Source organism: Mytilus edulis, chromosome 1 (assembly GCF_963676685.1).
Source record: "Mytilus edulis chromosome 1, xbMytEdul2.2, whole genome shotgun sequence".
NCBI classification, from domain to species: Eukaryota; Metazoa; Mollusca; class Bivalvia; order Mytilida; family Mytilidae; genus Mytilus; species Mytilus edulis.
In genome coordinates, this window is record NC_092344.1 from 103,992,866 (window position 1) to 104,019,571 (window position 26,706).

The 26,706-nt window shown below is 31.3% G+C and overlaps 1 protein-coding gene across 5 annotated transcripts; it reads right to left on the reverse strand.

Annotated features, from left to right (window-relative positions):
• Positions 1–1,205: 1,205 nt before the first annotated feature.
• Positions 1,206–26,348, reverse strand: LOC139516727 (peregrin-like). 5 transcript variants are annotated; one of them, XR_011663017.1, is made up of 17 exons: positions 26,260–26,348; positions 23,705–24,390; positions 22,090–22,943; positions 20,919–21,072; positions 18,032–18,163; positions 15,896–16,024; positions 14,965–15,153; positions 14,537–14,657; positions 13,889–13,987; positions 12,991–13,104; positions 12,105–12,326; positions 11,022–11,627; positions 9,443–9,529; positions 5,832–6,689; positions 4,325–4,431; positions 3,928–4,070; positions 1,206–3,157 (listed from the first exon to the last, which is right to left on the reverse strand). XR_011663017.1 is itself a non-coding variant. In XM_071306997.1 (17 exons), the coding sequence occupies exons 2-17, from the start codon at positions 24,359–24,361 to the stop codon at positions 2,959–2,961; spliced, it is 4,203 nt and encodes a 1,400-aa protein (XP_071163098.1). In that variant the 5' UTR covers positions 24,362–24,390; positions 26,260–26,348; the 3' UTR covers positions 1,206–2,958. The 5 variants fall into 5 exon arrangements, 3 of the variants coding, with proteins under 3 accessions (XP_071163098.1, XP_071163105.1, XP_071163115.1); XM_071306997.1 differs by having other exon boundaries at positions 5,832–6,221; XM_071307004.1 differs by lacking the exon at positions 5,832–6,689.
• Between the last annotated feature and the right edge of the window lie 358 nt (positions 26,349–26,706).

Below are 26,706 nucleotides of genomic sequence, written 5' to 3' on the forward strand. Positions count from 1 at the left end.
TTTTGATTGAAGGTTTTTTTTTTTGCTGTCTTACATCTTTTTTGGAGGGATAAAGGGAAGGGAATGTTATTGATGGTTCACAAACAAAAACCAGATGCTCTGCAGGGCACAGCTTTATACGACCGCAGAGGTCAAACTCTGAAAACTTGGGGCAAGTATGGACACAAAATTCAAGCTTGATACAGGCTACAGCTTTGAATTTGGATTGTTATTAAATAGTTGACACAGCAAAGGTTTCTTACACAGAATGAATGTGGTCTATTAAACTTAAAATTATTTTTTTTACCTATTATGGTCCAATATCCAAAATCTAAATACATTGCCATTGATTGAATTTAGCATATCAAAGAATCCCAAGAATTTAATTTTTGATGAAATCAAACTAAGTTTAATTTTGGACCTTTTTTTTTACCTCAATGTGGACCAATTTGATAACAGGGTCCAATAAATATTTGACACATAATAGGTTTCGGACACAGAACAACTGTAGTCAAAGAACTTAGAATTGGTAATATGCTATTTTTGTTAACCTTTGTTTAATACACTAAGCTGTTGCGAATTACATTTTTTAATTTAAAAGTCTTATGACAGATAGAAAATTAATACATCAGCATAACTTTAATAGTAACTTCTTAAAGTAAATTAACAGCTAACCACCTCAAGAAAATGCAATATTTTTTTATACATAATTTTAAAGCTGTGTAAGGGAGGTAAATCAACATATTATTTTTGGATTACATCCCTCACACTGCTTTAAAATTGTCTTAATTGTCCATTAACCAAGAGAAACTTGTTTTTTCCCCTTTTCCCCCCTCAATTCCTAAACGGTTTGAGCCAAAACCCCCAAAGCCATTCCTAACCATCCCTTTGTGGTATGGAAACTTTTGGTATAATTTCAGAGAGATCCATACACTTAAACACAAGTTATTGTCTATAAACTAGAAATATGCCTTTTTGGGCCTCTTTTTGGCCCATAATTCCTAAACTGTTAGGACCATAACCCCCAAAATCAATCCCAACCTTCCTTCAGTAGTTATAAACCTTGTGTTAAAATTTTATTGATTTCTATTGACTTATACCGAAGTTATTATCCAGAAACCATCTGTCTTCAGACAAAGCTGACAAACGACGTGATACCAATATACGACCATAAGTTTTTCAATTTTTGCGGTCTTATAAAAAACCCACCTAAAAACAAGTAATCAGAAAGTGGAAGTTAATTTATTATGGTTGATACAACAGAGTATTTACAATACTGATCATTTTCAAAATATGGCAATGAATTACAAATAATAATGAAAGTAGAAACTTTATAAATTGTTTACTGTGAATTTTAAAAAATCATTGAGACAAATGAGATAAATGAAATGTTGGCAGTAGATTAATCATGTTTTGTTAAGAATTCATAAAATAAATCTGACATGCAAAATAGTCTATTCTTATTATTATCACTTTGTAATAAAACAATTATCACAATAGGTCAATAGACTAAATTGCACACTTAAATTGATTCAACAATGTAACATTTTATTCAAGTACCTGTAGCATGTAGCAACAAACACCATATGTGAGTTTACAACATTTCCCATTTTTTAATATATGTTTTAGTTAGTTACAATAAAACCATATAAAAACTTCCTTACAATTCCCAATTTGGAAAATATTTTTTTAATAGTTAGCCTGAACAGAAAAACAAAATATTTCTTGCACTATTTTGTTTTTTAAATGAAAAGACTTCTATACTTAGCCCTGCTGATTTTTTATCAGTACAATTTTCTAGACCAAAGTTTTTAAATTATTCTTCTAGAACTGGATTTTCTTTTCTAAAGGATACTATCACAGTTAAGTATCTAACTAGGTCCAATTATTGATAAGTTAAATGAGAATCTGTACAAAAATTGCATAAATAATAGCACTCTTGCAAAATTTCATCCAATATACAGATATTCAGATTTCTCAAAAACATAAACACATTAGTCTTTCTATACTGTATTCAAGTACGACAGTGTCAGCTTTTATAAAACAAAAGAGTATTTAAACTTGACAATAAATATATACCATAAAATGTAACAGTATATAAAAACAAAGGTTTATATCACCCTGGTACCTAACAACACTACAACATTAAAACATATACACATAGGAAACATTTAAAACAATTTAAAACTCGCCAAACTCGCCAAAAATAACCTCGAACACATTTTATAACTTCTTTCTGTATACAATTAATCATGTGTTGTATACAATTAATCATGTTTTGTATACAATTAATCATGTTTTGTATACAATTAATCATGTTTTGTATACAATTAATCATGTTTTGTATGTATACAATTAATCATGTTTTGTATACAATCAAATCTTATGAAAGTCTTCACAATTAAAAAATTTCCAATTTCTAAAAATTGTATCAACCTTCTAACATATGCTGCCATTCTGAAGATGCACGATGTAACTTAACAAAGTTTTTGATTATTTTATTTTAAATATACTGTGAAACTTTATATTAACCTAACAGTTTCTTATAAAGCATTTTGAACTATTAACTTTCTTTATTTCATAACTGTGCGAGTCCCTATGATTTTTCTGTTTTTACTTTAAATAAACAGATGAATTGCAGTCAAAAAATATTTTCTTACACAAATCTTTTCAAGTTGTAAGACAGAAAAAGTAGACTTGTCAAAATCATGAAGCTAACCAGGTTTTTTTTTAAAGAAAACACCAACCTGCTTTACAAAAATAATATCCTTATACACTGTAGAAAATACTGCAAGTACAATCAAACAGCTTTTAATAAAGAAATATCCAACCTGGGATTTATAATAAATCAATTTAACTAGAGGTTTCATTGAACAAAAAATTCACCATTTTCATTTGAATAATGCTAGATAAATTATCTAAAAGAGTGAACAATTTGGTCAGTGAAAAATTTATAACAGCAAAAATAAGTTGAGGATTTCATTCGATTTCATCAATTTCTGAGTCTCCAGAGAGAGGGTTAGGTTCTCCTGTCACACTACAGCGGTGTAAAATAGCTTTCTCGTAAGCCCGCTGCACAGCCTTTCTCACATTTGGTTTTCTGTTTTCTAATAATTTAGCTTTGTCTAAGCCAGAGTCTACACCTAAAGGTTCTAACTTGTTTCTTGGAAGCCACTGCCTAAAATAAAATAAAACATCAATGACAAAACAAATCACTACCCAAATAATTTTTATCCAAAGGTTGTTTTAGTGATTTAATCATTGTGATACCATTGTGTGTGTGTTATTTTATCTCTACATTGTCAAATACCATCATGTGTGTTATGTTATATACACATTGTCATATACAAGAGTGTGTTATGTTATCTATACATTATCATAAACCAGTGTCTGCTATGTTATCTATACATTATCATATACCAGTGTGTGCTGTGTGATGTTTACATTGTCATATACCACGTGTATAATGTTATCTATACGTTATCATATACCAGTGTGTTATGTTATCTATATGTTGTCATATCTCATTGTATGTTATGTTTTAATAAACCATAACATACAGAGTTATATAGTAACCTAACATGTACGTTTTGTATCATGTGTTATGCAGTGTTATAGTAACCTAACATGTACGTTTTGTATCATGTGTTATGCAGTGTTATAGTAACCTAACATGTACGTTTTGTATCATGTGTTATGCAGTGTTATAGTAACCTAACATGTACGTTTTGTATCATGTGTTATGCAGTGTTATAGTAACCTAACATGTACGTTTTGTATCATGTGTTATGCAGTGTTAAAGTAACCTAACATGTACGCTTTGTATCATGTGTTATGTAGTGTTATAGTAACCTAACATGTACATTTTGTATCATGTGTTATGCAGTGTTAAAGTAACCTAACATGTACATTTTGTATCATGTGTTATGCAGTGTTATTGTAACCTACCATGTACGTTTTGTATCAAAGAAGAGTATGAGGTAGACATGTTCATCATACTTTCTCTGGAGAAGTAGAACATCCTCTGGTGGGACAGGAATAGGAACTCCATTATGGAAATAACCAGTCTTAGGCATTTTAGGATTTATTATCTGTAAATTGAACATGTAAAACATTACAGCAAAGTTACAGCAACCCTACAATACATAACCTGATAAGGCCAAAGCAACATATAAATTGTCCTCACATTAGACAGGTGTGCAATCTTCGGTGATATATCTGGATCCGGGTTAAAACTAGGAGGAGTTGATTAGACAATTAAATTAACCACTTTTCCCTATCAGCCTCCAAACAACACAATACTTGATTTGTCAAATTGAGCCATAAAATATTGAAAATAACTTACAAGAGCAGGGTACCAAGGGTAGCCTCTACATTTAGCCCAAACCAAATCAAGAGGCTCCAATGGTATTAGTTCTTCTGAATCACAGCTTGTACTTCTTCTTGCCCTTCCTGAAGAGAAAAATAAGAATTCAGAAGATGGAATTAGTTTTACTGACGTCTAAAATCAAACAACTAAAACGTCAATACTTCAGATTAAATTATAATGGTATCTTTTGAAGATAGATACTTCCAATTATTGTCATCAACGGAATGAGGAACAAAGTAAAATGAAAATGACATTCTTCTGGTACTTCCAAGACAACTTGCTGCATCACACTTGAAATAATAGCATAGCTAACCAGCTCTCACCTGAAGTATACGAGTACAATTACTACTTAAGCACTGAAATGGAACAGTACTGGTTTAATACAATTTCTGAAAAGACAAGTGAAAACCTTTTAACAACCATCAAGAAGAAAACATAATCTTAAAGGTTAAATAAAATTTACATTTTGCCTAACTATTTGACAAAATTCTTTTTTTCGTTATACAGTTCTGATGGTCTGTATGCAAGAAAAAAGTAATTTCCAGGGAGACAACTTCTGAAACAACTGACAGCCACTACAAAGATACAAAACATTCTAAGATTACTGGAGTTAAAGGTTTATCACAATTATTAGCAAGTCATGCAATAAATATTGTTACTGTATAAACATTAACCATGCAACATCATGCTGTTATATAAGTCATGCAATTTCTAACTGCATTGGAAACATATAAATGAATAATGGGATATTTTTATTCATATTTAAACAACAGAAATCAATGAAATCAAACAGGTTGCAGTAATTTAACATGCCTTATCGGCAAGTATTTCTAAATTTGACAGACTATGCAATTTTCCATCTTGTTAATGCTAGAAGGTGGGCAATTTCTATTTTCAAACCACGAACATTTGCATTACATGTTTGAGTTTTGAAGTTCTGTTGCATATTGATATACTGCAAATTCAGAAATTATTGTTTACATTTAATCATTGTCAAAGTGAGATCATTCTATAAGATTCCAGGTAATCCTGCAGACAAATAGTTCATTCAGAAATTAAAACAGAACTTTTGATTAATGTGATAAAAAGTCTCTCACAAATGTCACAATAATAAAGAGTAGCAAGAATTTCTTTTTTACAATACATTGATGAAATGAGTGCTAGTAATGATATGTGCATTTGATGACCTTTCTTTTCAATAAATGATGATAACAATTTGTCAGAATTCAAGGACTTCCTATTTATAAATTCTATAAAAACATCAACAAGAAAAGGTAAGCTTCACTGTACAAAGCTTTCCAAATAATCTGTATTTTTGTATTCAACTTTAAAAACTATCTTTCTCTCTCTCTTAAACATAAATAATTAGTACAGAATATTTTAATACTTTGATCAACTAAGTTCAATTAAAAAGTTTAAAACCCACAACAAACAAAACACAAGCTAACAACCTGAGTAAAAGCATGCCAAAGTATGTCTATACCTATCTCATTTCTGTCATCACGGAGACATTCCAACATTTCTGTAACGCTGTTGATTTTATGTCTCAATACATTGGTTGATTCACAGTGCTTCATTTCTGTTTCTGGTGCAGATTTATTTCTTTTTTGCTGGACCATAGGCATGACAGAAGAAATTTTTGCCACATGACTTTGATTTATTCTAACAAAAGGTTCAGATGAATTCACAACTTTTTTAATTTTATTGTTTTTCAGACACAAGTTCTTATCATCCGAAAGAAAAATTTCCGCATATTCTGCTTCACAAGCAAGCTTAACATGCTGGCTGGTTCTATTTGTGCATGCAGGGAAAGTTAAACATTCATGCAAGCTAGATTCACCAACTGCCTTTGAAGCTGAGGTTATAATGGTTGCTACAATTAGTACCACACAAGGAGAAATACATTCAACAATTTTAATCACTGCTTTTATCAAATGAAACAAATTAATTCAAACATTATAAAAAGAAAATCAACAAAGATAAATAAAAATATTTCTCCCTGAATTTATATTATAAAATATACATTTGCAAAGCAGTGATTTCCCAGTTACAAAGAAAACATCCAAGTTTGGGTGCTCTGATTTTAATATTCATACAAATATTTTTTAATGTAAAAAAAAAAAACAGCACCAAATAAGCCATTTTATAAAAAATGACACAAAATGTATTGCACAAAAGTCAAGAGCACTAACGAGGAGATTTTCTTATTGAAGGATCAGCCAGCTTGCTCATAGAAAATATCACTTTTCTTAAAATTTCTATCAAACATTTTTGCTGGCATAAATTTCGGATTATTTGATATCTTCTGGTAACAGCTGTCTATCACTAGCTTGGGAAAGCACTGCAAGGAGAAAATGAAACAAGGTGCTGGTTATCAATATACATAGTCATTGTGTTAGCAATCATATACACATATGGTTTCTATACTAATTTAAAAACTAAAAAGGACATATAAATAACCATAATGATTTGTAATATCAATTTCTAGCAAAAGATGAAAATAAAGTCATAATTATCAGAAATTCTTAAAAAAAACCTCTGAATTTGAACTAGAAGTAAAATTGACAGCAAATAAATTTGGTATTTTGTTTGACATGAAGACCAAAATAGGTTATCAGTAAAATTTACAAACTACTTGAACTAACTTATAACCTTGTTTACTATGGCACTTTGAACTAAAACAAAACCCTTTACTCAATTTTGAAGAAACAAGTTGTATTTCCATTTGAAAAAAAAAATGTTTAAACTTTACTCAGAATCATTGAGGTTATATTATAACTCATTCAGTATATTATGACACACATGATAGTATGTTACTAAACTCATGCAACATATTGTAAGTGTAAATTTTATATATGTATACACAATCATTTCACATTTAATCAGCCAAGTTAAAACCAATATTAGGCACATACATATACATTATATATATAATCAACAAAAAACCTTTATTAGTTATTTTAATCAATTTATCTGTATAATTTCAGTTTTTAAATATGAGTATGAAAATATTAAAAAAAATATATAAACCCAGTTGCACACTTACTAGTGTATACAATATATAATCGTTCTAGTTGTCAAATAACGTATGTACAACGTTCATCAAAATTTTAAATACTTTAACCAATTTAGAGCAACATCAAAAGCAAAACATGCAAATACAATTAACAAATCAAGTTAAATAAATGCTAAATACAAGCAATTGACCTTTTGTTCTTCAAGTGTAGACTTTTCTTCAAATACATGTAATTTGAAAACACAATTCATCTTTTAATGATCTATACAATGTACCAAGAGTGCACAAACTGAAAGGTCTTGCCTGCTTTACTGACCATAATTTGTTAAATAGCCTTAAAGAAGTCTCAACTACAAGTATCACATAAACTTTACATTATCAATAATCCATGAAAATAATTCCAAGGTAAGAAGACCCTATCCATACAGACCATGTACACCTTACAAATGTTCCATACACCGAAAAGCAAACTCAAACAAAAACTTAGCATTGACATATGAAGCAGGAAAATGAGGTCAAAGTCATGTTAACCTACTGGACAGACAGGTATATACACCTAATTATATATCACAGTAGCATGGGTTCGAATCCCGGCAAGGGAAGAACCAAAAATTTGCGAAAGCAAATTTACAGATCTAACATTGTTGGGTTGATGTTTAGACGAGTTGTATACACCTAATTATAGTTATATACACCACATATAGTTAAGTCATATTAACCTACTGGACAGACAGGTATATACACCTAATTAGAGTTATATACACCACATATAGTTAAGTCATATTAACCTACTGGACAGACAGGTATATACACCTGATTAGAGTTATATACACCACATATAGTTAAGTCATATTAACCTACTGGACAGACAGGTATATACACCTAATTAGAGTTAAGTCATATTATTATTAACCTACTGGACAGACAGGTATATACACCTAATTATAGTTATATACACCACATATAGTTAAGTCATATTAACCTACTGGACAGACAGGTATATACACCTAATTATAGTTATATACACCACATATAGTTAAGTCATATTAACCTACTGGACAGACAGGTATATACACCTAATTAGAGTTATATACACCACATATAGTTAAGTCATATTAACCTACTGGACAGACAGGTATATACACCTAATTATAGTTATATACACCACATATAGTTAAGTCATATTAACCTACTGGACAGACAGGTATATACACCTAATTATAGTTATATACACCACATATAGTTAAGTCATATTAACCTACTGGACAGACAGGTATATACACCTAATTAGAGTTATATACACCACATATAGTTAACCTACTACATATAGCATCTGAGAAGTGGATCTATTCACTGATTCATAAAATGAGGTGAAGGTCAAGTTAACCCTGTCTAACAGACATGTAGAGCTTGCAAGGAACCTATATATATATACCAAATATAGTTATCTTATTACTTATATTAAGTGAGAAATTCAAATCACAATTGAAAAAGATATACTTTTTAAGCAGTTGCTGATCTATAAAAATGAGATCAGGGACAATTGATAGCTAAAAAACGAAAACTTTGTAACATAAGACATCTGTGTACAAAGAATGAAGCACCACAGTCTACTTCCGTCTGAAATATAAAGCTTTATACAAAAAGTTTATGCCTCAGCCAGATTGTAATTTCTATGTCTCACATTCTGCAACATAATTCTGGCGATAAAAAAATCACAGTATCGCATGATATATTTAGAAAATAAAAGTCTACTCAGGAAAAGCTGGTTAAACTAAAAACCCATGCAAAGCGATCTACAAACAGATTATGATGTCTTTATTTTAATGTGTGAATAGTACAAGCAATGAAATAACTTAAACTGTGTTGATTTAATCTCCTCTCATTTATTACACTATGACTTAACTTTAGACTGACTTACAGTTATGGTACCCTTATAATTTACCTATTTAAGGATGAACACCTATATCTTCAATAAACATGATGAATACATGACATGAACTGATAATGATGATAGCATGTATGCTTTTCACCAAGAATCACACCAAGAAAACTCTTCTATCCAAAAAATGTCTTACCATATCTAGCTGAGCTTGGAGAATTAGATCCGTCACTTTCTGTGCCACCATCCTCAGACAACTTTGGTAAGCCATTTGAATTTTGATCTATCCACGTATAAACAAAAATAAAGCAGCCATCAAGCATCAATCAGGCAACAATTAAATTTTAATGATTCTTCAACTTCTCCCAAGCACTTAATATGTAAATGAACATGATTAACATTTAATTCAAGTATATTATTAAATTTATAATAAACTTAAATTTTGTTTGTAAAAGCACTATGAATATAATTTTTTTTTAAACTAAAGATATCTACTGTGAATTGCAGTTTTTTTAATAAAATGTGTGCAAAAACCTATAAAATACTTAAGAATTTTGGCTAAATAAGATACAGCAATTTAAACTTCAATCTTTTTCACAGAGGATTTGTTCTAATCCTTGATTAAACTTGATTCAAGACCAATAATTGGCCTCAGAAAATGATCGCAGCTAGCAATGTCATTCCCATATTTTATTTTTCATAAAAGGAAAAGATTTAAAGAAATGGAAAATTTATTATGTCGAGCGATAGCCATTTACCACTTACTGAAATAATTTGAATCCCAAATCATAATTATTTTATATTGTATCTGACCTCAGACATATGTGTTGAAGTTCACTTTGAAATGGTTCAGAGAAAAAAAATTTCAACATAGGTCAGTTATAACACAATTTTTGTTCTTTTTTCATTTTGCTGATCATGCTGATTAAAAAAAAAAAACCAACAAAAAACTCATATGTAATGCTAATATCAAACATTCAGAAACTGTCAATATTGTACAGTACTTAGTTTTAAATTAAACATATGAATATGAGAAAAAAATAACAGCTAGACAACAAATTTACCAAACGACTCTATCTGTGTTTTAAAACATAAAATAATATTTTGAAAAGAGAACATATTTACAATCAGGTCAATGGGAAGCGCATAAAGGAACTTATGAAGTTGAAGGTTCATTAGATATATACAAAAAGCAAGCAAAAATTAAGTGTTCAAAGAAGCTAGCCAAACAAAATAAATAGCTTGGTGCATTATTTAAAGCAAAATGCCCATCGTACAAAAAGTGCTTCCAAGTACAAAACTTAGTACATGTATGCAGATATAAACACTGGTTCTAGGATATAAATAGTACAAAACTCAAAAACTGTAATTCAAAACATTGTACCAAACATTTCTTGGAGTGTGTGCAGGATAGTTTTAAGTGTGAATGAAAATCACAGAAAAATAGCATTGTACAACTATCAAATTGCAAGTGAATACTATTTATTAAGATTAAAAAATAAATACAATAACTCAGTGTAAAAGCTACCTGTTACAGTAAGAAATAAATAATTCTTAAATTCAGCTTTTATTTGTGTAAACTAAAATTCAAGTCGGTTATCTTTGAAAATGTCACTTCCAGTCAATAAAAACTTAATTTACACTTGTACGATGTATATTAGACCCATAAATGTTCCAATTCAAATATTTGATACAATTTTTCTACAGTTTAGTTCAAATGTTGTTTTCCTAAATCTAGTTACCATCAGTAATGACAGCAAAGCCTGGAGTCTTACCTGATCTACTATTGCTACTGGATGAACCACTTGAACTTTCCGATAATGAATCATCACTAGAACTTATCACAGATGAACTTTCAGATTCTGATGAACTTCTTAAATTATCAGGTCCTCGATATCTCATAAAACTGTCTTTTTTTGTTAAATCAGGAGGCTCGGCAAATTGAGATATAGGTTCAACCATAGAACTAGTCCTTTTAGGTGGAGATGGTCGTAAATCCCGATCAGGAGATGCTATAGCACTAGCAGATCTCTTTCTGGCTGCAGGACTACCTGGACCTCTCAGCCTCGGAGACGTTATATTCATTGGTTCTAGTACAGGTGGCTGAGGGGATTCCGTTGAATCTGTAGGTACTTTTTTGGATTTCGGTGGCCTGCCTGGCTTCTTTGTTGTAGGAGTACTGATAGGTGGTGTATTAGGTGTGGTTACTGGACTAGAACACCGTGAATTGTTTTTTGAATTAAAACCTTTTTTGCTGAATAGCACCTTAGTTCGTCTATTTACACCTGCTGGTGTAGTTAATGATGAGCCACTTTCCTCAGTTTTTGATGATGAAGTTGATGATTCTGTTGTACGGGAACTATCAGACGATCGTCTTTTTTCTAAAATATATACAATCCAATGTAAAAAAAAAGTGTATAATAAAATGGTGTTATAATTAATACTTATATTTGAACCTTTTTTTCATTTTGCAAGGCCTGAAAATTTGTTTATTTTTTGGGGGGGACCATATTTTAGCAATGGGAAAAGGGATGATTTACCTGTTAAGTTTTGGACTCATTGGAATAATAGCAGAATCTATTAAACTTGCCTATTTTGTTACAAAATATTTTGGAACTTTTAAACCATAAACTAAATTTCTTTTGGGAGTCACATTCTTTCTGTTTCAGATTAAAATTTATACCACAGTAATACTCTTATGATTGATTTTATACAATTCAAGTTTTTAGCAATACTTTTTTCAGTATTTTTTTTTGACAGCTGTGTTAAAATATTTAACAGTTGTTTTAAAAACTACCGTAAGATGTATGTCACTTTATATATGATAACCTTAGATGATATGCACATTCCTGCTTTACCTAAATGTCCAGGTAAAGGGTGTTCAGATTCAGATTCACTCCTACTATGACTAGCTCTTCTTCCACGGCCCCTACCCCTCCCTCTACCTCTCCCTCTTCCTGGAGTCCCTCGACCTGATGGAGTCTTCTCTGGTTTACACCCTGAAGATGATCTAATGTTACGAGGTTGTGGTTGTGGTGTAGCTGGCTGACTATCATCTTCAGCAGAATCATCATCTGTACCTGAGAAATAAAATGTTAAGATGAAAAACATTGACAAGAAATGAATGTCCTGTCTAATCTGTTTTCCTTTAAAGTCATATGAAATGAGTGACTGGTGAATGATGTTTATCCAATTCTTGAACCAATACTTGTAGATATCATAAACTTAGTCTTCTGTGCACAATGTTATCATTTTTTATGCATCCATATTGTTTAATTGTTCAAAAATATTTCACTAGGTCTGTTATGATGTGAAAATATGGCAGCTAATTAATTGTCGTGTTTTGAAGCCGTACTTTACCAATTGTTACCTTTATTGTAAACAATCAACAAAGAAGCATGGATATTGAGCATGTGTATAACATTGCAATCACTGGATTTTTCAAGAAAGGTCACGATAAGTTCGCTGCATACTGAAAACATGTCTGCGAATTGTTTACTGGAAGCAAACAATAAAAAATAAGTACAATTCTCCTAAAATTTGACAATTTATAGAATTTTCTTGAGAAGAAAGAACATGTACATAAGTTTTATAATTCAGACAAGCCATTTAGCTATAAAAAAAACATGTCTCTTCGTGTAACTGTATTTTTATAGGTTTTTTTTTGCAATTATATTTTAATGCAACACAATTTTATCAATTGTTCCAAATAAGTCCTTAATTATTAATTAAAAAAATATAAACCTGTGTCAACACTTTCATCTGCATCACTTGTTTTCTGTCCTTTCTGTAAAGCTAGCTTTCTTCTAACTCTCAGAATTTCCTTTTTGATTCTTTTGATCAGTTTGGTCTGTTTACCTACAAAGAATAAAGAAACAATGTTTAAAAGCAACCCCATGAGTAACCTATCAAATTCATTTCTTGTTGAATTTCAAAGAAAGCATAACAGAAACCCTCTTCTAAATACCTTTATGTATATTAATTTTAGTGTATAATAACCATTACAATATAAACTTTTATCAAAGATATGTCTAATCTCTGTGTGAAGTATGAAAGTGAAATGCAAGTGTTGATAATCAAATGACAATACTTTAATCTATGCAAAACTGAAACTTCAGGGCTAAATAATATTCATGAAAATAAGATATGAAATACAACAGCATACTAAAATGCAATGCCTTTGACTTATCATAAGTGGTTCAGACCTTATCACAAATATATAAACTATGCAAAATTCAAGTCATTGAAACATGGAACTAATGGAAAGAGACCATATAATCTACTTGGAAATGAGATGTACCAATGCTTCTTCAACTGCATACAAAATATCAATGAATAACCATTCGTGGTTCCCCGTAAACTGAGCTAATCACAAACTTAAAATGGTTGACCCTGCTGCAGGAACCAAACCTGAGGCTTGCCTTTTGGACAATGGTTGAGCCTGCTGCAGGAACCAAACCTGAGGCTTGCCTTTTGGACTTCTTGAGACAAGACAAAACAAGTCATCAATTGTGTCCAATTTAAGACAAACCAAATATAATGTGCCACAAGACTTTTTCTAATTAAAAAGAGAAAGAGAAGATCAAGAAACTAAGTTTGCCAAGATACAAGTTTGCATTTAGGCAATTTAACTACTTCATACCCTTTCTATTATTATTGGCAGCATCCATGTTATCTAACAGAATTCTTAGTTGTTCTTCTAATGGCAAGTTTTCTTTCCTCTTATCCAAAAAATCATCAACTAAAAAGATTACATATATAAAAATGTCATTCAACTCCAAAAAATGCAAGCAAAGAACTCTGCCATCCAAATATTGAGTACAAGCAGATGTTAATCAATATTCAATATAAACTGTGAATATATCAATTACATGACTAGCAACTCTTCATATAAACTTTAATTATAATATTCAGTATGCTATTGGTAAAATCAAGTTTAAACTGATTTTTGGGTTATTATCTTCCATTGTCCATAGATAAATCTTGTTATGCAAATTTCCACTGTAATACAATATTACCAAGCAGCCCAGGACAGCAGACTTAGGGAGCCCTGTGTATTCTACATGTGTAAAAGGAGAACAAATGACATATTCAAATGATGATAAAAACTTAGGTTAAAAATAAGCATGTTGTAAATATGTTTTTGGTTTACAGGTCAGCTGAAGCAAGAATCTGTGTGCGGAATTTTCTCACTGTGTAACCCATTGATGGCATTCAGTTGTTTTCTGCTCTTTTGTTGGGTTGTTGTCTCTTTGACGCATTCCCCATTTCCATTCTCAATTTTACTTACTGTCTTCTAAAATAACAGGTGATCCAATAGGATCTGGTTCCCTGTCTAAATGTAAGCCAGTATCAGGATCATAACCAACTCTCTCTACCATTCTCCTGGCTGCTCTGATCACAGCTCCACCCTATCATCAAAAGAAAAAGATAAAATATCAAGATTCTATGAAATGAAATATATTGTAAACCATAAGGCATTTTCTCTGTTTGGTCTTAGCTTTACATTTGTTTTCTTCAAATGAAAGATGAAATGTTACTAGCATCTTTACCTCATATGGAGCATTCCCTATAAGAACACATAGTTTATTTCTGAGCATGATGAGTATAAGAGAATTCTTTTTTTATTAAATTGTTCTTATTAAGCGTTGATTCTCATGTCACATTAATATAAGTGATAGGGAGCAATAAAAACCTCATTAGACTAAAATGTATTACCTGATCTCTCAGTTTAACAGCACAGCGATAAAAGACTGTGTCTTTTGCATTATAGGTGCAACAATTCCTTATAATAGTTTCAAAGTCTTTCTCAAATTCATCCATGGTCTTGTAAGAGTGGCCATCTATATTCTTTCTCATTGTAGTAAAATCCATAGGTTTATCAATATAGTTTAGATAATCTGGAACCTGTAAAATAGATAATATTTCAAAGATAGTAATTTATTTCCCCAATTAAATTCGGAGAGTGTTCAAAATGTATTGGAAAAGATGAGAGCCAGTTTTATCAAAGTTGTCTTCTAGTAGCCTATTCTAATTTATATCATGTTACTGACTAAGGTTATTGACTTAAGCATTTTGTGTAATTTATAACGTATCACTTGATCTTGAAATAATGCATTTGGTGTCAAAATAGGTGCTGTAAAGTGCTAACATTTACAACTCCAGTATTGATTGGTATGCATTGGTTATTTTTGTTGTCAGTTGATTGTATTTGGCTGTATATGACTTAACATCTAAACTACCTTTTTCTGTGGAATTATTATGTTTTACTTTTCAAACTGTTTTAACATTTTGCTCCTAGATATACATATTTTTTAACGGTTAGAGATTCACATTTGATTAAATTCAACAACTCAGGATTAAATTTTTAAAATTCAAGACTTGAGGATTACTGAGAGTCATTTCTCAAAATATTTTAATGAAAACCCCATGGGATAAAATGTTCAGAATACATTTGGAAGAAAAACAATCAGCAAGCAGGTAATCAAAATTCAATCCAATCTGGTCAGAACCAGTTTTAATTGCACAATTTATTTTTCAAAGTAACTTGATTGATGTCTATATTTGTATGATTTCTAATGTGATCATCTGATTTCATTCATCTCTTACACCATTTCTGAGTATTGTACATGTATTACCAAGTCCTTACCTCGTCTAAAGATACAGGTTCAGAGAAGAAACCAGAATTATCAATTTCTTGGATCTGATCTAACGTATGTCGTAAGAGAACAGCAAATGGTTGTAACTGCATCTCCATTGCTTGTTGTTGAACCTTAAGCTGAATTAAAAAAATATAATTTTCATAAATCATAATGCATACTAAATGGAAATTTGAAATTTTAGGTAAACTGTTCAGTGTGTATCATATAGTTTAATAACCAGTACAGATGAAAATGAATACTTTGATAAAAATAAAAACACATAATGCCACTTCAACTGTGGTGGGGACATAAAATCTCAAATCTATGCATAAAACAAGAACATTTGTAACTTACTAAATGCATTATATAGTAGTCAAATTCTTTAACTGTTTAACTGAACTCTATCACTTACCACTAAGCAAAAAAAACAAAACAATTCTAACAAACGAATAATAAACCATAAAAATTCTCTGTCAGAACAAGTATTTTAATAACTGATTGAAATGTTTGATTTTTTTGTGTTCAAGGATGTACACCTCTGAGGAGCCAAAAGTTTCTAGAATTAAACTTTTTTTCTTAACCTGATTTTTGGGTTTATAAGACTGTAACAAAATAATTGGTGAAGAAAAAATCATATGATGGTGCACTTCTTTTTTTGCTACAGCCCTTTGAAAAAGCCCAATTTTGATGATTTTTCCATTTTTCATCGATTTTTACCTATTTTTGGGCTATTATCTTGAAAAAAATCACAGTTCCACAATTAAACTTTTTTTCATACTTTCTATAAAGATGAAATGGACCAATCTGAATAAATTTTACTTAAAAAAACTATAGGTAGGTGTTAATATAAGAAAGTTTTATCATATTTTGACGCTTTTTTGTGTAAAATTTACCATGCTGTCAATTTTGTATTTTTGTGATTTTTTTCAGTTTTAAGAACAAAATGCATATTATTTCAACTTTTTTGTTATAAATGATTGAAAAAATACATATCTAAGAAATTTGAAGAGACCAAAATGATATGGATTGTACATGATTCTTGTAAAATCATTTTTTTGTACCCCTAACCCATTTTCTCAAAATTTTGGCTAAAAATACTGACTTGATTGGTCGTAAAATTTGAAAACTGGATTACTCAAAAACCATTCATTGTAAATACACAATTTTTTCACAGAGTCATGTTTGATTATAATATTTAAAAAATTCGTTGATATTTTCCACTTCCATAACATGTTTTGGAAATAATTCAAGAACGAGATTTCAACGAGACTGAACGAGACTGAAAAGTCAGAAGAATACATCCTTAAATAACTGATTGAAATGTATGTTTTTTGCTCATCTTAAAAAATATCTTTAGAATCCTTTCATAGTGCTCTACACTGTGAAAAGCTTCAATATAAATACTTGTCTATCTATTTAGAGTACTTGCACTTATGAGTCTTGCCTTTAGCTGTAATATTAAAGTATGTTAATCTTATTATCTCCCCATGACCATGCGAGACTAGAATTATCTCCCCTTGACCATGTGAGACCAGAATTTAATTCCTTTTTCCACATACTTTGAAACTTTATAGATACTAAAATATTACAGCAAATGGCAAGACTCATAAGTGAAATATATACATATATAAACAAGTCTAAATTGAAAACAACGTTCAAACCTATGATTACCTTAGATAAAAACTGCCAACTTTTTTTTACATGTGCATATAACAAATTTCGTTGTAGAAGGGTCTTAATACAGCACCAACAACATTTTCCAAAAGAGTGAAAAAATATATTTTAACAAAACGCATTTGACTAACAGGTTGAACAACTAATGTTCTTAAACCCTGCCGACTGCCATTGACAATTGCCAAACAAATTGATCACAAGGTGTAACAAAATGGATCTCTATATTAATTCAATACCAAATAGAAAACAATAAACTAGCGGCAAAGATGGTAAACCACAACATGAGGTGCTAAATTTTTTACACCATATCCGGATTTTGACAATTAATTTCTCTTCAGTGATGTTAGGGATCGAAAAGTATTTGGAAGACCACTTAATATATATATATTAAAGCATACTTTTATCAATACAGTTACTGGCATAATACAAAGATTTAGTGTCTTTATTCATATATACAAAAGACTAATCACCTGTTCTCTTTTAAGTTTTTCTCTTTTTCTAATCAACTCCACTAACAATCTAGCCTTCTCCAAGTCCTGCCTTAACCTTTGCCAGTACTTCAGTTGTTCTTTCAAAGCATTACTTTGTTTATCATTTTTAGTCTGAAAAATATATAAATATTTTAAATAAAGTGGATTGCTAGCAAATAACTAATGTCTTAAGGGGTGGTGTAATCTATTTACGCTGAATAAATTGCTTAACAATTTCTGTGACTATGTGTATTCTGCAGATATTAACATGTAACTAACATCATGGTTAAGATTTACAATTTCATTTTTAAACACTACATTTTAAAAATACAAGTTTTCAGGAGGGAGTAATAGAGCAGGAATAAAACTGCAAAATTGTCACATGGTTTGGCATTACAACTTCACTATTACAAGATAAAGTGTACCTATGAAATGTAGTTGGTCAGATAATATGCATAATGTGTTTAATAACACTAGAATAAACCTCTTTTTAAATAGACAAATTACTAATATAGTTATCAATACATCTTGAACAGGTTCATTTGACCTTTACATTCATTATTATTCGTTGGATACAATTTTTTTTTTATATAAGGTGGTACCTAACTCTACAGGGAGATAACTCTGTAAAGTCAGCTAAACGTTTTGATTACGTTGTGTTGTAAAAGGAATAGTAAGCTTCTCAATGATCAAAATTGATGTTTGTCAAATTGCTATATAACCAGCATCTTCGCTAGCCAAGGGTTACGATCACCTCCCGTTCTCTTCACCCTTGGCGGATTGAGCTAACATTTCTGATATCAATGTTGCGCCATCTATCGGAAGATTAAAGTCACGCCCATTCCGACCACATTATTCTTGACCAATGGTAGCACTTGAACTCTTCAATTTGGAGGTAAAATCATTGTAGCGTCTAGATTCTACACACTTGGTAAAACCGGAAACGAAAATATACGTCAACATTCATGCATTTGTGCATGAAACATACACAGGAACTGCTATTAGCAGGGCTCACACTACTTCAGAATTATAGGGAGAAGTGACTTCTCTTTTTGAAACTGATAGGGAGAAGTGGTGAGATTTGAAAGAGAAGTGCACATTCGTGCGGTGCGCTGCAATGTTTGGATTTTACAATAGTATAAAGGGCAATATGTAAATAATGTTCTTTTTATATTGTTCAATTCATATCTAAGTAAAAAAAATACAATTAAAGTTACATTTGAAATTAAAAGTTGTTTAAGTTTTACTAAAGTTCTTGTGAAAAACTACCAACTAAATATGATCAAATATCTAGCACTTAAAAAAAAAATAATTTTAAAATGTAAAGAAATTATTATATATCAATTACAATTTAATTTAAAATTTTCTTGTGTATGAAATTCAGTGTTTCTAATAAAAAAATATAAAGGTTATTAAGCTGGGCCATAATATATTGATATTAGTATGATAGTCTCAGAGTTAAGCAACTTTAATCAATAGTTTGAAACAATCCATAAAAAAATATAGGGAATTATATACACCAATCAATTAGATCATGTAGATGTAACCAAAAGTCTCTTTATGCGTGTGGAATGTGTAATTTTTCCCTTTGGGATCAATATTCTTCTGTTAGCTGTTCCATTCGTGCGTCCGTAGTAATTATTGTAAAAGTACGGATTTCGGTCATAGCTGCTCCGGTTCAGGTCCGTAGTTTAGAAATCGGTCAAGGGCGGACGAATGCAAGAAACTTTACAAAAATAAACAATGTTTGACAAGTTATTTGGAAAGGAACATGACGTTTTTAATGCAATAAATGGATTTAAAATTTACTGGAGGCAACTTTTATCACGTTTAAATGAAGTAATAAACTTATTTTGCCGCCGAAATTTAGGTTGATGTACGTTTTCGAGTAACAAGCACCGGAACTTGCAGAAATGCACAAAGTGATAAAAAGTTGTATTTTTATCAAATAACCTGCTACACACTGCGAAGACAATGCTTCAACCTCTTTTCTAAAGATAATGAATCGTTTATGTCTGAATTTCTTTAATTATCAATAAAAAAACTGATGTTTCATCAACTTGGTAAAAATTGAAAATGTCCGATGACGGAAGCGACTGAAAGCGACTATCGTCATGGACAGGGCGACTTGTTTTCGCTTTTGGGGGTCGGGGAAAGCGAAGTGACGGTCAGGAAGGCGACTTCTTCGCCCAAGTCGCCTGGTAGCGTGAGCCCTGATTAGTTGATTAAAAATATTCGAATTGTCACTAAATATAGTCATATGTTTAGTGCGGTAAAGACTTGTTGCACAATAAACACGTGGCAATTGTTTACAAACACTTTCTACATTTACACGTGATCATGTTATAGGCGCTTTTTGATTGGATGCAGCGAGCTTCTACTGCAACCAATAAAAATCCTTACCTTGTGTCTCCGAAATGTTAGCTCAATCCGCCAAGGGGGAAGAGAACGGGAGTGGATCGTAACCCTTGGCTAGCGAAGATGTATAACCAGTGTAATTTTTCTGACAAAACGGTTGGTTCAAAATTTTTTATATTTGAATATTTTTGTTAAAGGGTCAAAGTAAATACACTTTGACAAAATTTTATGAAAATTAAACGAGCCAAATTAATTTTAGTGAAAGTGTTGGGTACCACCTTAAAGGGTATACATGAATCAATTTCAAATGCTTGCTTTAAGATTTCAGCTAAACCATGAAAAAACAAATTTCCCTCAATCCATAAAATAAGTGAATCCAAAGTATATAATATGATCATGATTATAATTATATGCAACATCCCCTGAAGACAAATTCTTTCAACTGTAAGATTTGAGGAATATTATACATATCTTTTTTATTCTTTCATAATTAAAAAAAAATATAACAAAACAATAAACTTTTTGTTACCTGCTCTTTGTTCCTGGTCATGTGATTGGATTGTAATCTCCTGAGTAGTGGGACACCATTCCGAGACTGTCTTTTTAATGTCCAATAACTTAACAATCTTGTTATGAATGGTTGCTTCTTCGGCAAGTTAAGCATGTTACCTATATTTGTTAGTCTGAAATCAAAAAGACAATTTACATGTATATACTGTGAAATGATCAAACATCAGTTCTTAATTAAACCGTTCAAAAACTAAATCACTTTGTAAACATGTGTACAATTAAAAAACTTTTACCATTGTTATATATACAAACACAAACGACAGCTTCAGTTTGTGACTGATCTTTTTTGCTGTTGTATTTTCTTCAGTGTTTTCTTTGGTTAATACATTATTGTAATTATATGTACATATATAAGCATTTCAGACTGAAACTTTAGGCTTGGTACAGTTGTAGGTCTCTAATACATCATCTGAAGTACACAAAAAATGAAGCTTCTAGAATGTTTCTTGTTTAAAGTTGAACAACTTTAATTTCTTTGATTTAGGCCTAAAAAAAAAAGATATGTGTTTCCGGTAACATTATTTTGAAAAATAGGGTCGGTAGGTCGGAATTCTTTTTTTTTTTTTTGACATCGTAAATGAAATCTGGAAAATTATCATGGTTTTTCCAAGTCCGGATCCGTAATTAGTTTCAAAAACCGGAAGTGTGCCATTTGCAATGTTTTTGAAGCACCTGCTGTGCAAATTTCTTGGATTTTAACCTATTTGGAATACCTTTTGACATTAATAAAATGTTTCACTGGCTTTCTATGCAAGTAGAAGCAAGAGAGAAAAAATATTATGTCATCTATCAGAAGCCTGTGTCAAAAACGGGGTCGGTTGATACAATTTTTTTTTTTTTTTGAAGATCCAATAAAAAAGTTAGGGTCGGGGCTAAAAAAACAGGGTCGTTCGGGTTACCGGAAATATCGATTTTTTTTTTCTCGGCCTTAAATCATTACACTGTGCAATAAGGCATTTAAATTCTGATTTCCCGTTAAATCTTGATGATAGGAATAACAGTTCTCAGAGAAGAATTAGGTTTGGGCAGGAAACTCTAACACAGACTTGATTTTGATCTGACATTTTTTAGAAGTGAGCATGCACAACATTAAATTATGCCATGTAAATAATGATTTTATGCAACCATACCTGAGCTGTGGAATTATTGGAATAGAAACAACTGGCATGGCATTTCTTTTCTCAGCTAGGATTTTTCTTGCTTTTCTCATTTTTAATCGAGATTTTTCTTTAGCATCTGCTGATTTTTCCTCCTCTGATGTAGTACTATCATTTAACATAGGTGTACAGTCTGAGTCAGCTGGTGCATGAACATCACAATAGGCTGTTTTACGAACAGTCACAGTTAAACCACTAGGCTCTTTTACAGGTTCTATTTTCATATAAAGGCCTGCCTGCTGAGCACAAGTCACATGAAATGCAGTATAACAGTTTGTTTTGTGGCACTGAATGCATGCCCCAGTCCCTCTCTGTTTACAAATATAACATGATAACCGCCATCGTGCAGGAGGAATTCTCTCCATACTATCTATGGGCTCTAAAAACACTGTGTTTGCAAACCCTACTTCAGGTATCCATAATGCACATACCACATGAGCCCATTTTCCATCATCAGTTTGTTTGAAAGCACCGCCCTTATTTGGACATAGACAACAATCAACTGCTCGAGAGGGAGACTGAAGACACCGCCTACACAACCATTGTCCTTCAGGAATATATGGAACACCATAACATTCCTGGTGCACAGCCAAGTTACACATGTCACAAAATAAAATCACATTACTATTTTGACATTCACCATCCATACAAATACTACAAACAGCATCTTCATCAATAGGAGGACCAATATCCTTTCCGGAGGACTGACTTTGGAAAAATGCTTCTTTTTCAAATCTGTCCATTAAAAGTTCAAAATCTGCTTGATTTACCAGAGTAAGTCCATCTGTTTCTCTCTTTTTGTTCAACAGTTCCAACCATGCATGATCCTGAAAAAAATATAAAATATCCTAAGCATTGATGTTTACTTTACAGCAATTTTTCAATAAAATTTACATGGGTTGAATGAATGGGCCAATATAACTTGATAACTACATGTACATGTAAGTGACAAACTGAAATTTTATTCAAAATTTTCAATGGGAGACAATTTTTTAATACATTTTGTAGCTTGATTGAGCTAATATTGATCATGAATATATATAGCAAGATAAAGCTACATATGTACATGTACATGAGCTCAAACTGCATATATGTAGCGTATATAGTTCAGGACTCAGGAGCCTGTAATTCAGTGGTTGTTGTTTGTTGCTATGTTACATATTTGTTTACTTTCATTATTTTTACATAAATTAGGCCATTTGTTTGAATTGTTTTACATTTTGGGGCCTTTTAAAGCTGACTATGTGGCATGGGCTTTGCTCATTGTTGAAGGCTGTACGGTGACATAATATGTTAATTTCTGTGTCATTTGGTCTCTTGTGAAGAGTTGTTTCATTGGCAATCATACCACACCTTCTTTTGTAGAACCTGAGTAAAAGTAAAATATAAGGTAGACAATTATACATTGTAGGTACAAATTAGGGAAAGATGATAAATATACATGTAGATAGCAGATATAGATGCATAATTCTTTATTCTAAGATACTATTTCATCAAAATCATATGTACATCTTTGTTATTGCAATATCTCTTATAAATTGTTAATGACCTCAGATAGTAAATTTTCTTGTCTAGAAAGTTTACTCACCTCTTCATCCATATCATACTCCACTTCATCATCCAACTCATCTGTAGATTTTTCAATATAACGATAATATGAGTTTGGCCTTGGTTTAGGATTAGTTGGCTTGATATAATTGTCTACAATCTTAAACTGTGCCTCTGGTAATTTACCGTCATTGTTTCTATCAGCAGGTGCTGGTGTTTCTTTGTTTTTAGTTTTGTTCTTATCTGTATGCTGCTTAGTTACTTTGGGGACTTTCTCTGCTTTCTCTTCCTTTTCTTTATTACTCTGGTTATCGATCTGATCTTGAGATATAATTTCCAAAGGCTCATATATATTTATCCTATGAATCCTACCATCAACATCAATTTCCACCAGTCTTTGTGATTCAGCATAGGTTAGAGTCTCCAGTCTTGGAGCTGGTTTAACAAATTCTGGTGGAGTGGGAGATCTACGCATTGATCTGTGATGGCCCCATCTTCCCTTCTTCTTACCAGGTTTTTTACCAGTTGGAGTAGGACTGTTATTCTCTGGGTTATCATGATCATAATTATAAAGATGAAACTGAATACCACAATAACTTTTATACACTTTACCACAGTCTTTAACCGGACATTCATAAGGTGGTTTAGTGGCCTTCAAGTTTTGACAAAAATCTCTGACATCAAAATCATACACCATTCTGATGAAATTCCTACACCATTTCAAGTCTAAAATAAAGAAAATATACAATTATGTATGGTAATTATAAAAATCTTCTGTGCATGCCAATTACTAGATTACAGTTATTTCAGAGTTTGTCAAATATTTGCTCAAGTCTGGCTGAAATTTCACTCTGTGAAAAGTGTTTTAATCATTTATTTTACAATCCAGATACAGTTATTCTAAAGCCTACATTGTTATATAGCTAAATGTTTTGTTTTATCAATGAAGCAGGAAAATGGTTTAGCAGGGTCCTTAAGTATACATTGTAATACTTTGTGTCACAGTAAATATACATTGTAGATTCTACCACTGTATCAAGAAGTGTGATACAATTATTTATCCACTTACAACATTTAAATTTCAAATGCAAAACGTGAGGCTTGTTGTGCATCTAAAATTTTAACTGTTGAGAGTTGATAAATATTGTATTGCATGAGTTTTGGTGTTGTAATATCTTTCTCTTATGCAGACAATATTAATCCTTCTTTTTGAAAGACCTGCAAAAAGATGTGTTCTTTTTGTGTAACATTGTCAGACATGGTCACCTTTTTTTCAATAGGAAAGCAAGAAAATTTTAACCAAAAAAGAACTGATTCATGAAGGCTTTTTCCAAATTTGAAAATCTGTTCCACTAAAACTTTTGACATCAGTTATCATACAACAATCACTTTTTCATTGTGACATCAAATATTTTCTATTTTAAGACATCAAATAAAATTAACGGTATCAATTTTCTTGCACCAGATGCGCATTTCGACAATACATGTCTCTTCAGTGATGCTCGTGGCCAAAATATTTGAAATCCAAAGCTTATATAAAAGATGAAGAGCTATAATCCAAAAGGTCCAAAAAGTATAGCCAAATCCGTGAAAGGAATCAGAGCTTTGCATGAGGGAGATACATTCCTTAATTTATAATAATTTCTATCATTTTGTAACAGCAAATTTTAATAACATTATATTACGGGGAAGTTGTGTGATGTCCAGTAATGGCAGACAAAAGCTATACGGTGTATGGACTGCATCGTAACTCATTGACACTCAAGGATTTCTATTTTTATTCATTTTTCCATACCAAATCTAAATGAAAAAGTTAACATATCATATTATTGTTAAAAACCAATGATTGTTAAATAACTAATGTGAACAACTCAGATTCACCCAGCAAAACTATTTCATCGTGTCCATCATTTGTACCAAATTTAAATTTGTTATGATTTGTCCATGTCGGTTAAAAGCTCATTAGAGCTTATGTTTGTCTATGTTTTATATACCATGCCGACTCTAAATAAAGCTTATTTATTATTATTTATTTATTATTATTAACATTGCCATTTAAATGTTTTATATTTATATGTCATATACAATGTATATGAACAGAAGTAATTTTTGAAACTCATAGTCAAGCTTCTTAACTTGCAAAAAAGAGGGGAAAAGATAAGGTTATAAATGAAGTCATCAATATCATAAGAAATTTGACTACGTCCTTCTTTTTACAGATGTAAACAAAAAAGTTGAACCAGTTTCCGGTTTCGGGACTACAACTTAAAACCAAATTGTAAGCAGTTTTGCGATATCTACCTCATAATTCACAACGATGAGAATAAATTACGTCTATATTAACATTATACATTATCTGATATGCAGCCAACAACAGCCTGTTACAACAAGTCAAATCGACACCGACGCCGCAGCTCATGGATCGATTGTGGGCAGACAATGAAATCGGTGAATTGATTAAATTTCGATGAATTACTGAAAATTTACAATATAAAACTGATACGAATTGTTTCCTTTGTTCATTTTCAACCAGAACATTTATGTCTGCGTTGGTATCATTGTGTATGCTATGTGAAAATAAGTGAAATAACAAACCTCAACAGTGCGTCCTCTTCGTTTGGCCAAGCAAGCATATGCGCATATGATGTTGCGCAGCCCATTTCCGTTTTTCATATTTCCTAAAAGTTTAAAGCGGGAATTTTATAAAAAAAAATCATAGATCATAAGAATCACAATGATTGCAACGATTCTTTAATATCATCGTATATACATGTATATTACAGTAATATACAAATTATTGTTTTTTGGAAAAGGGGGGGGGGGGGGGGGGGGGGTAACTGTTTTTGCCAAAATCGAGGTGTTGTTAACATGTTAATTAGTGGACCCCATATCCCCTTCTCATTATATGTATATGATTTTATCTATGTATGAGACCCGGCCGGCACTGATCATGTGACCATGGACATCATTAATCCATGTATTCAGGGGTAGATTTAGGATCAACTGACCTACGACTTTGATTTTAAAGTTTCTATAAATATT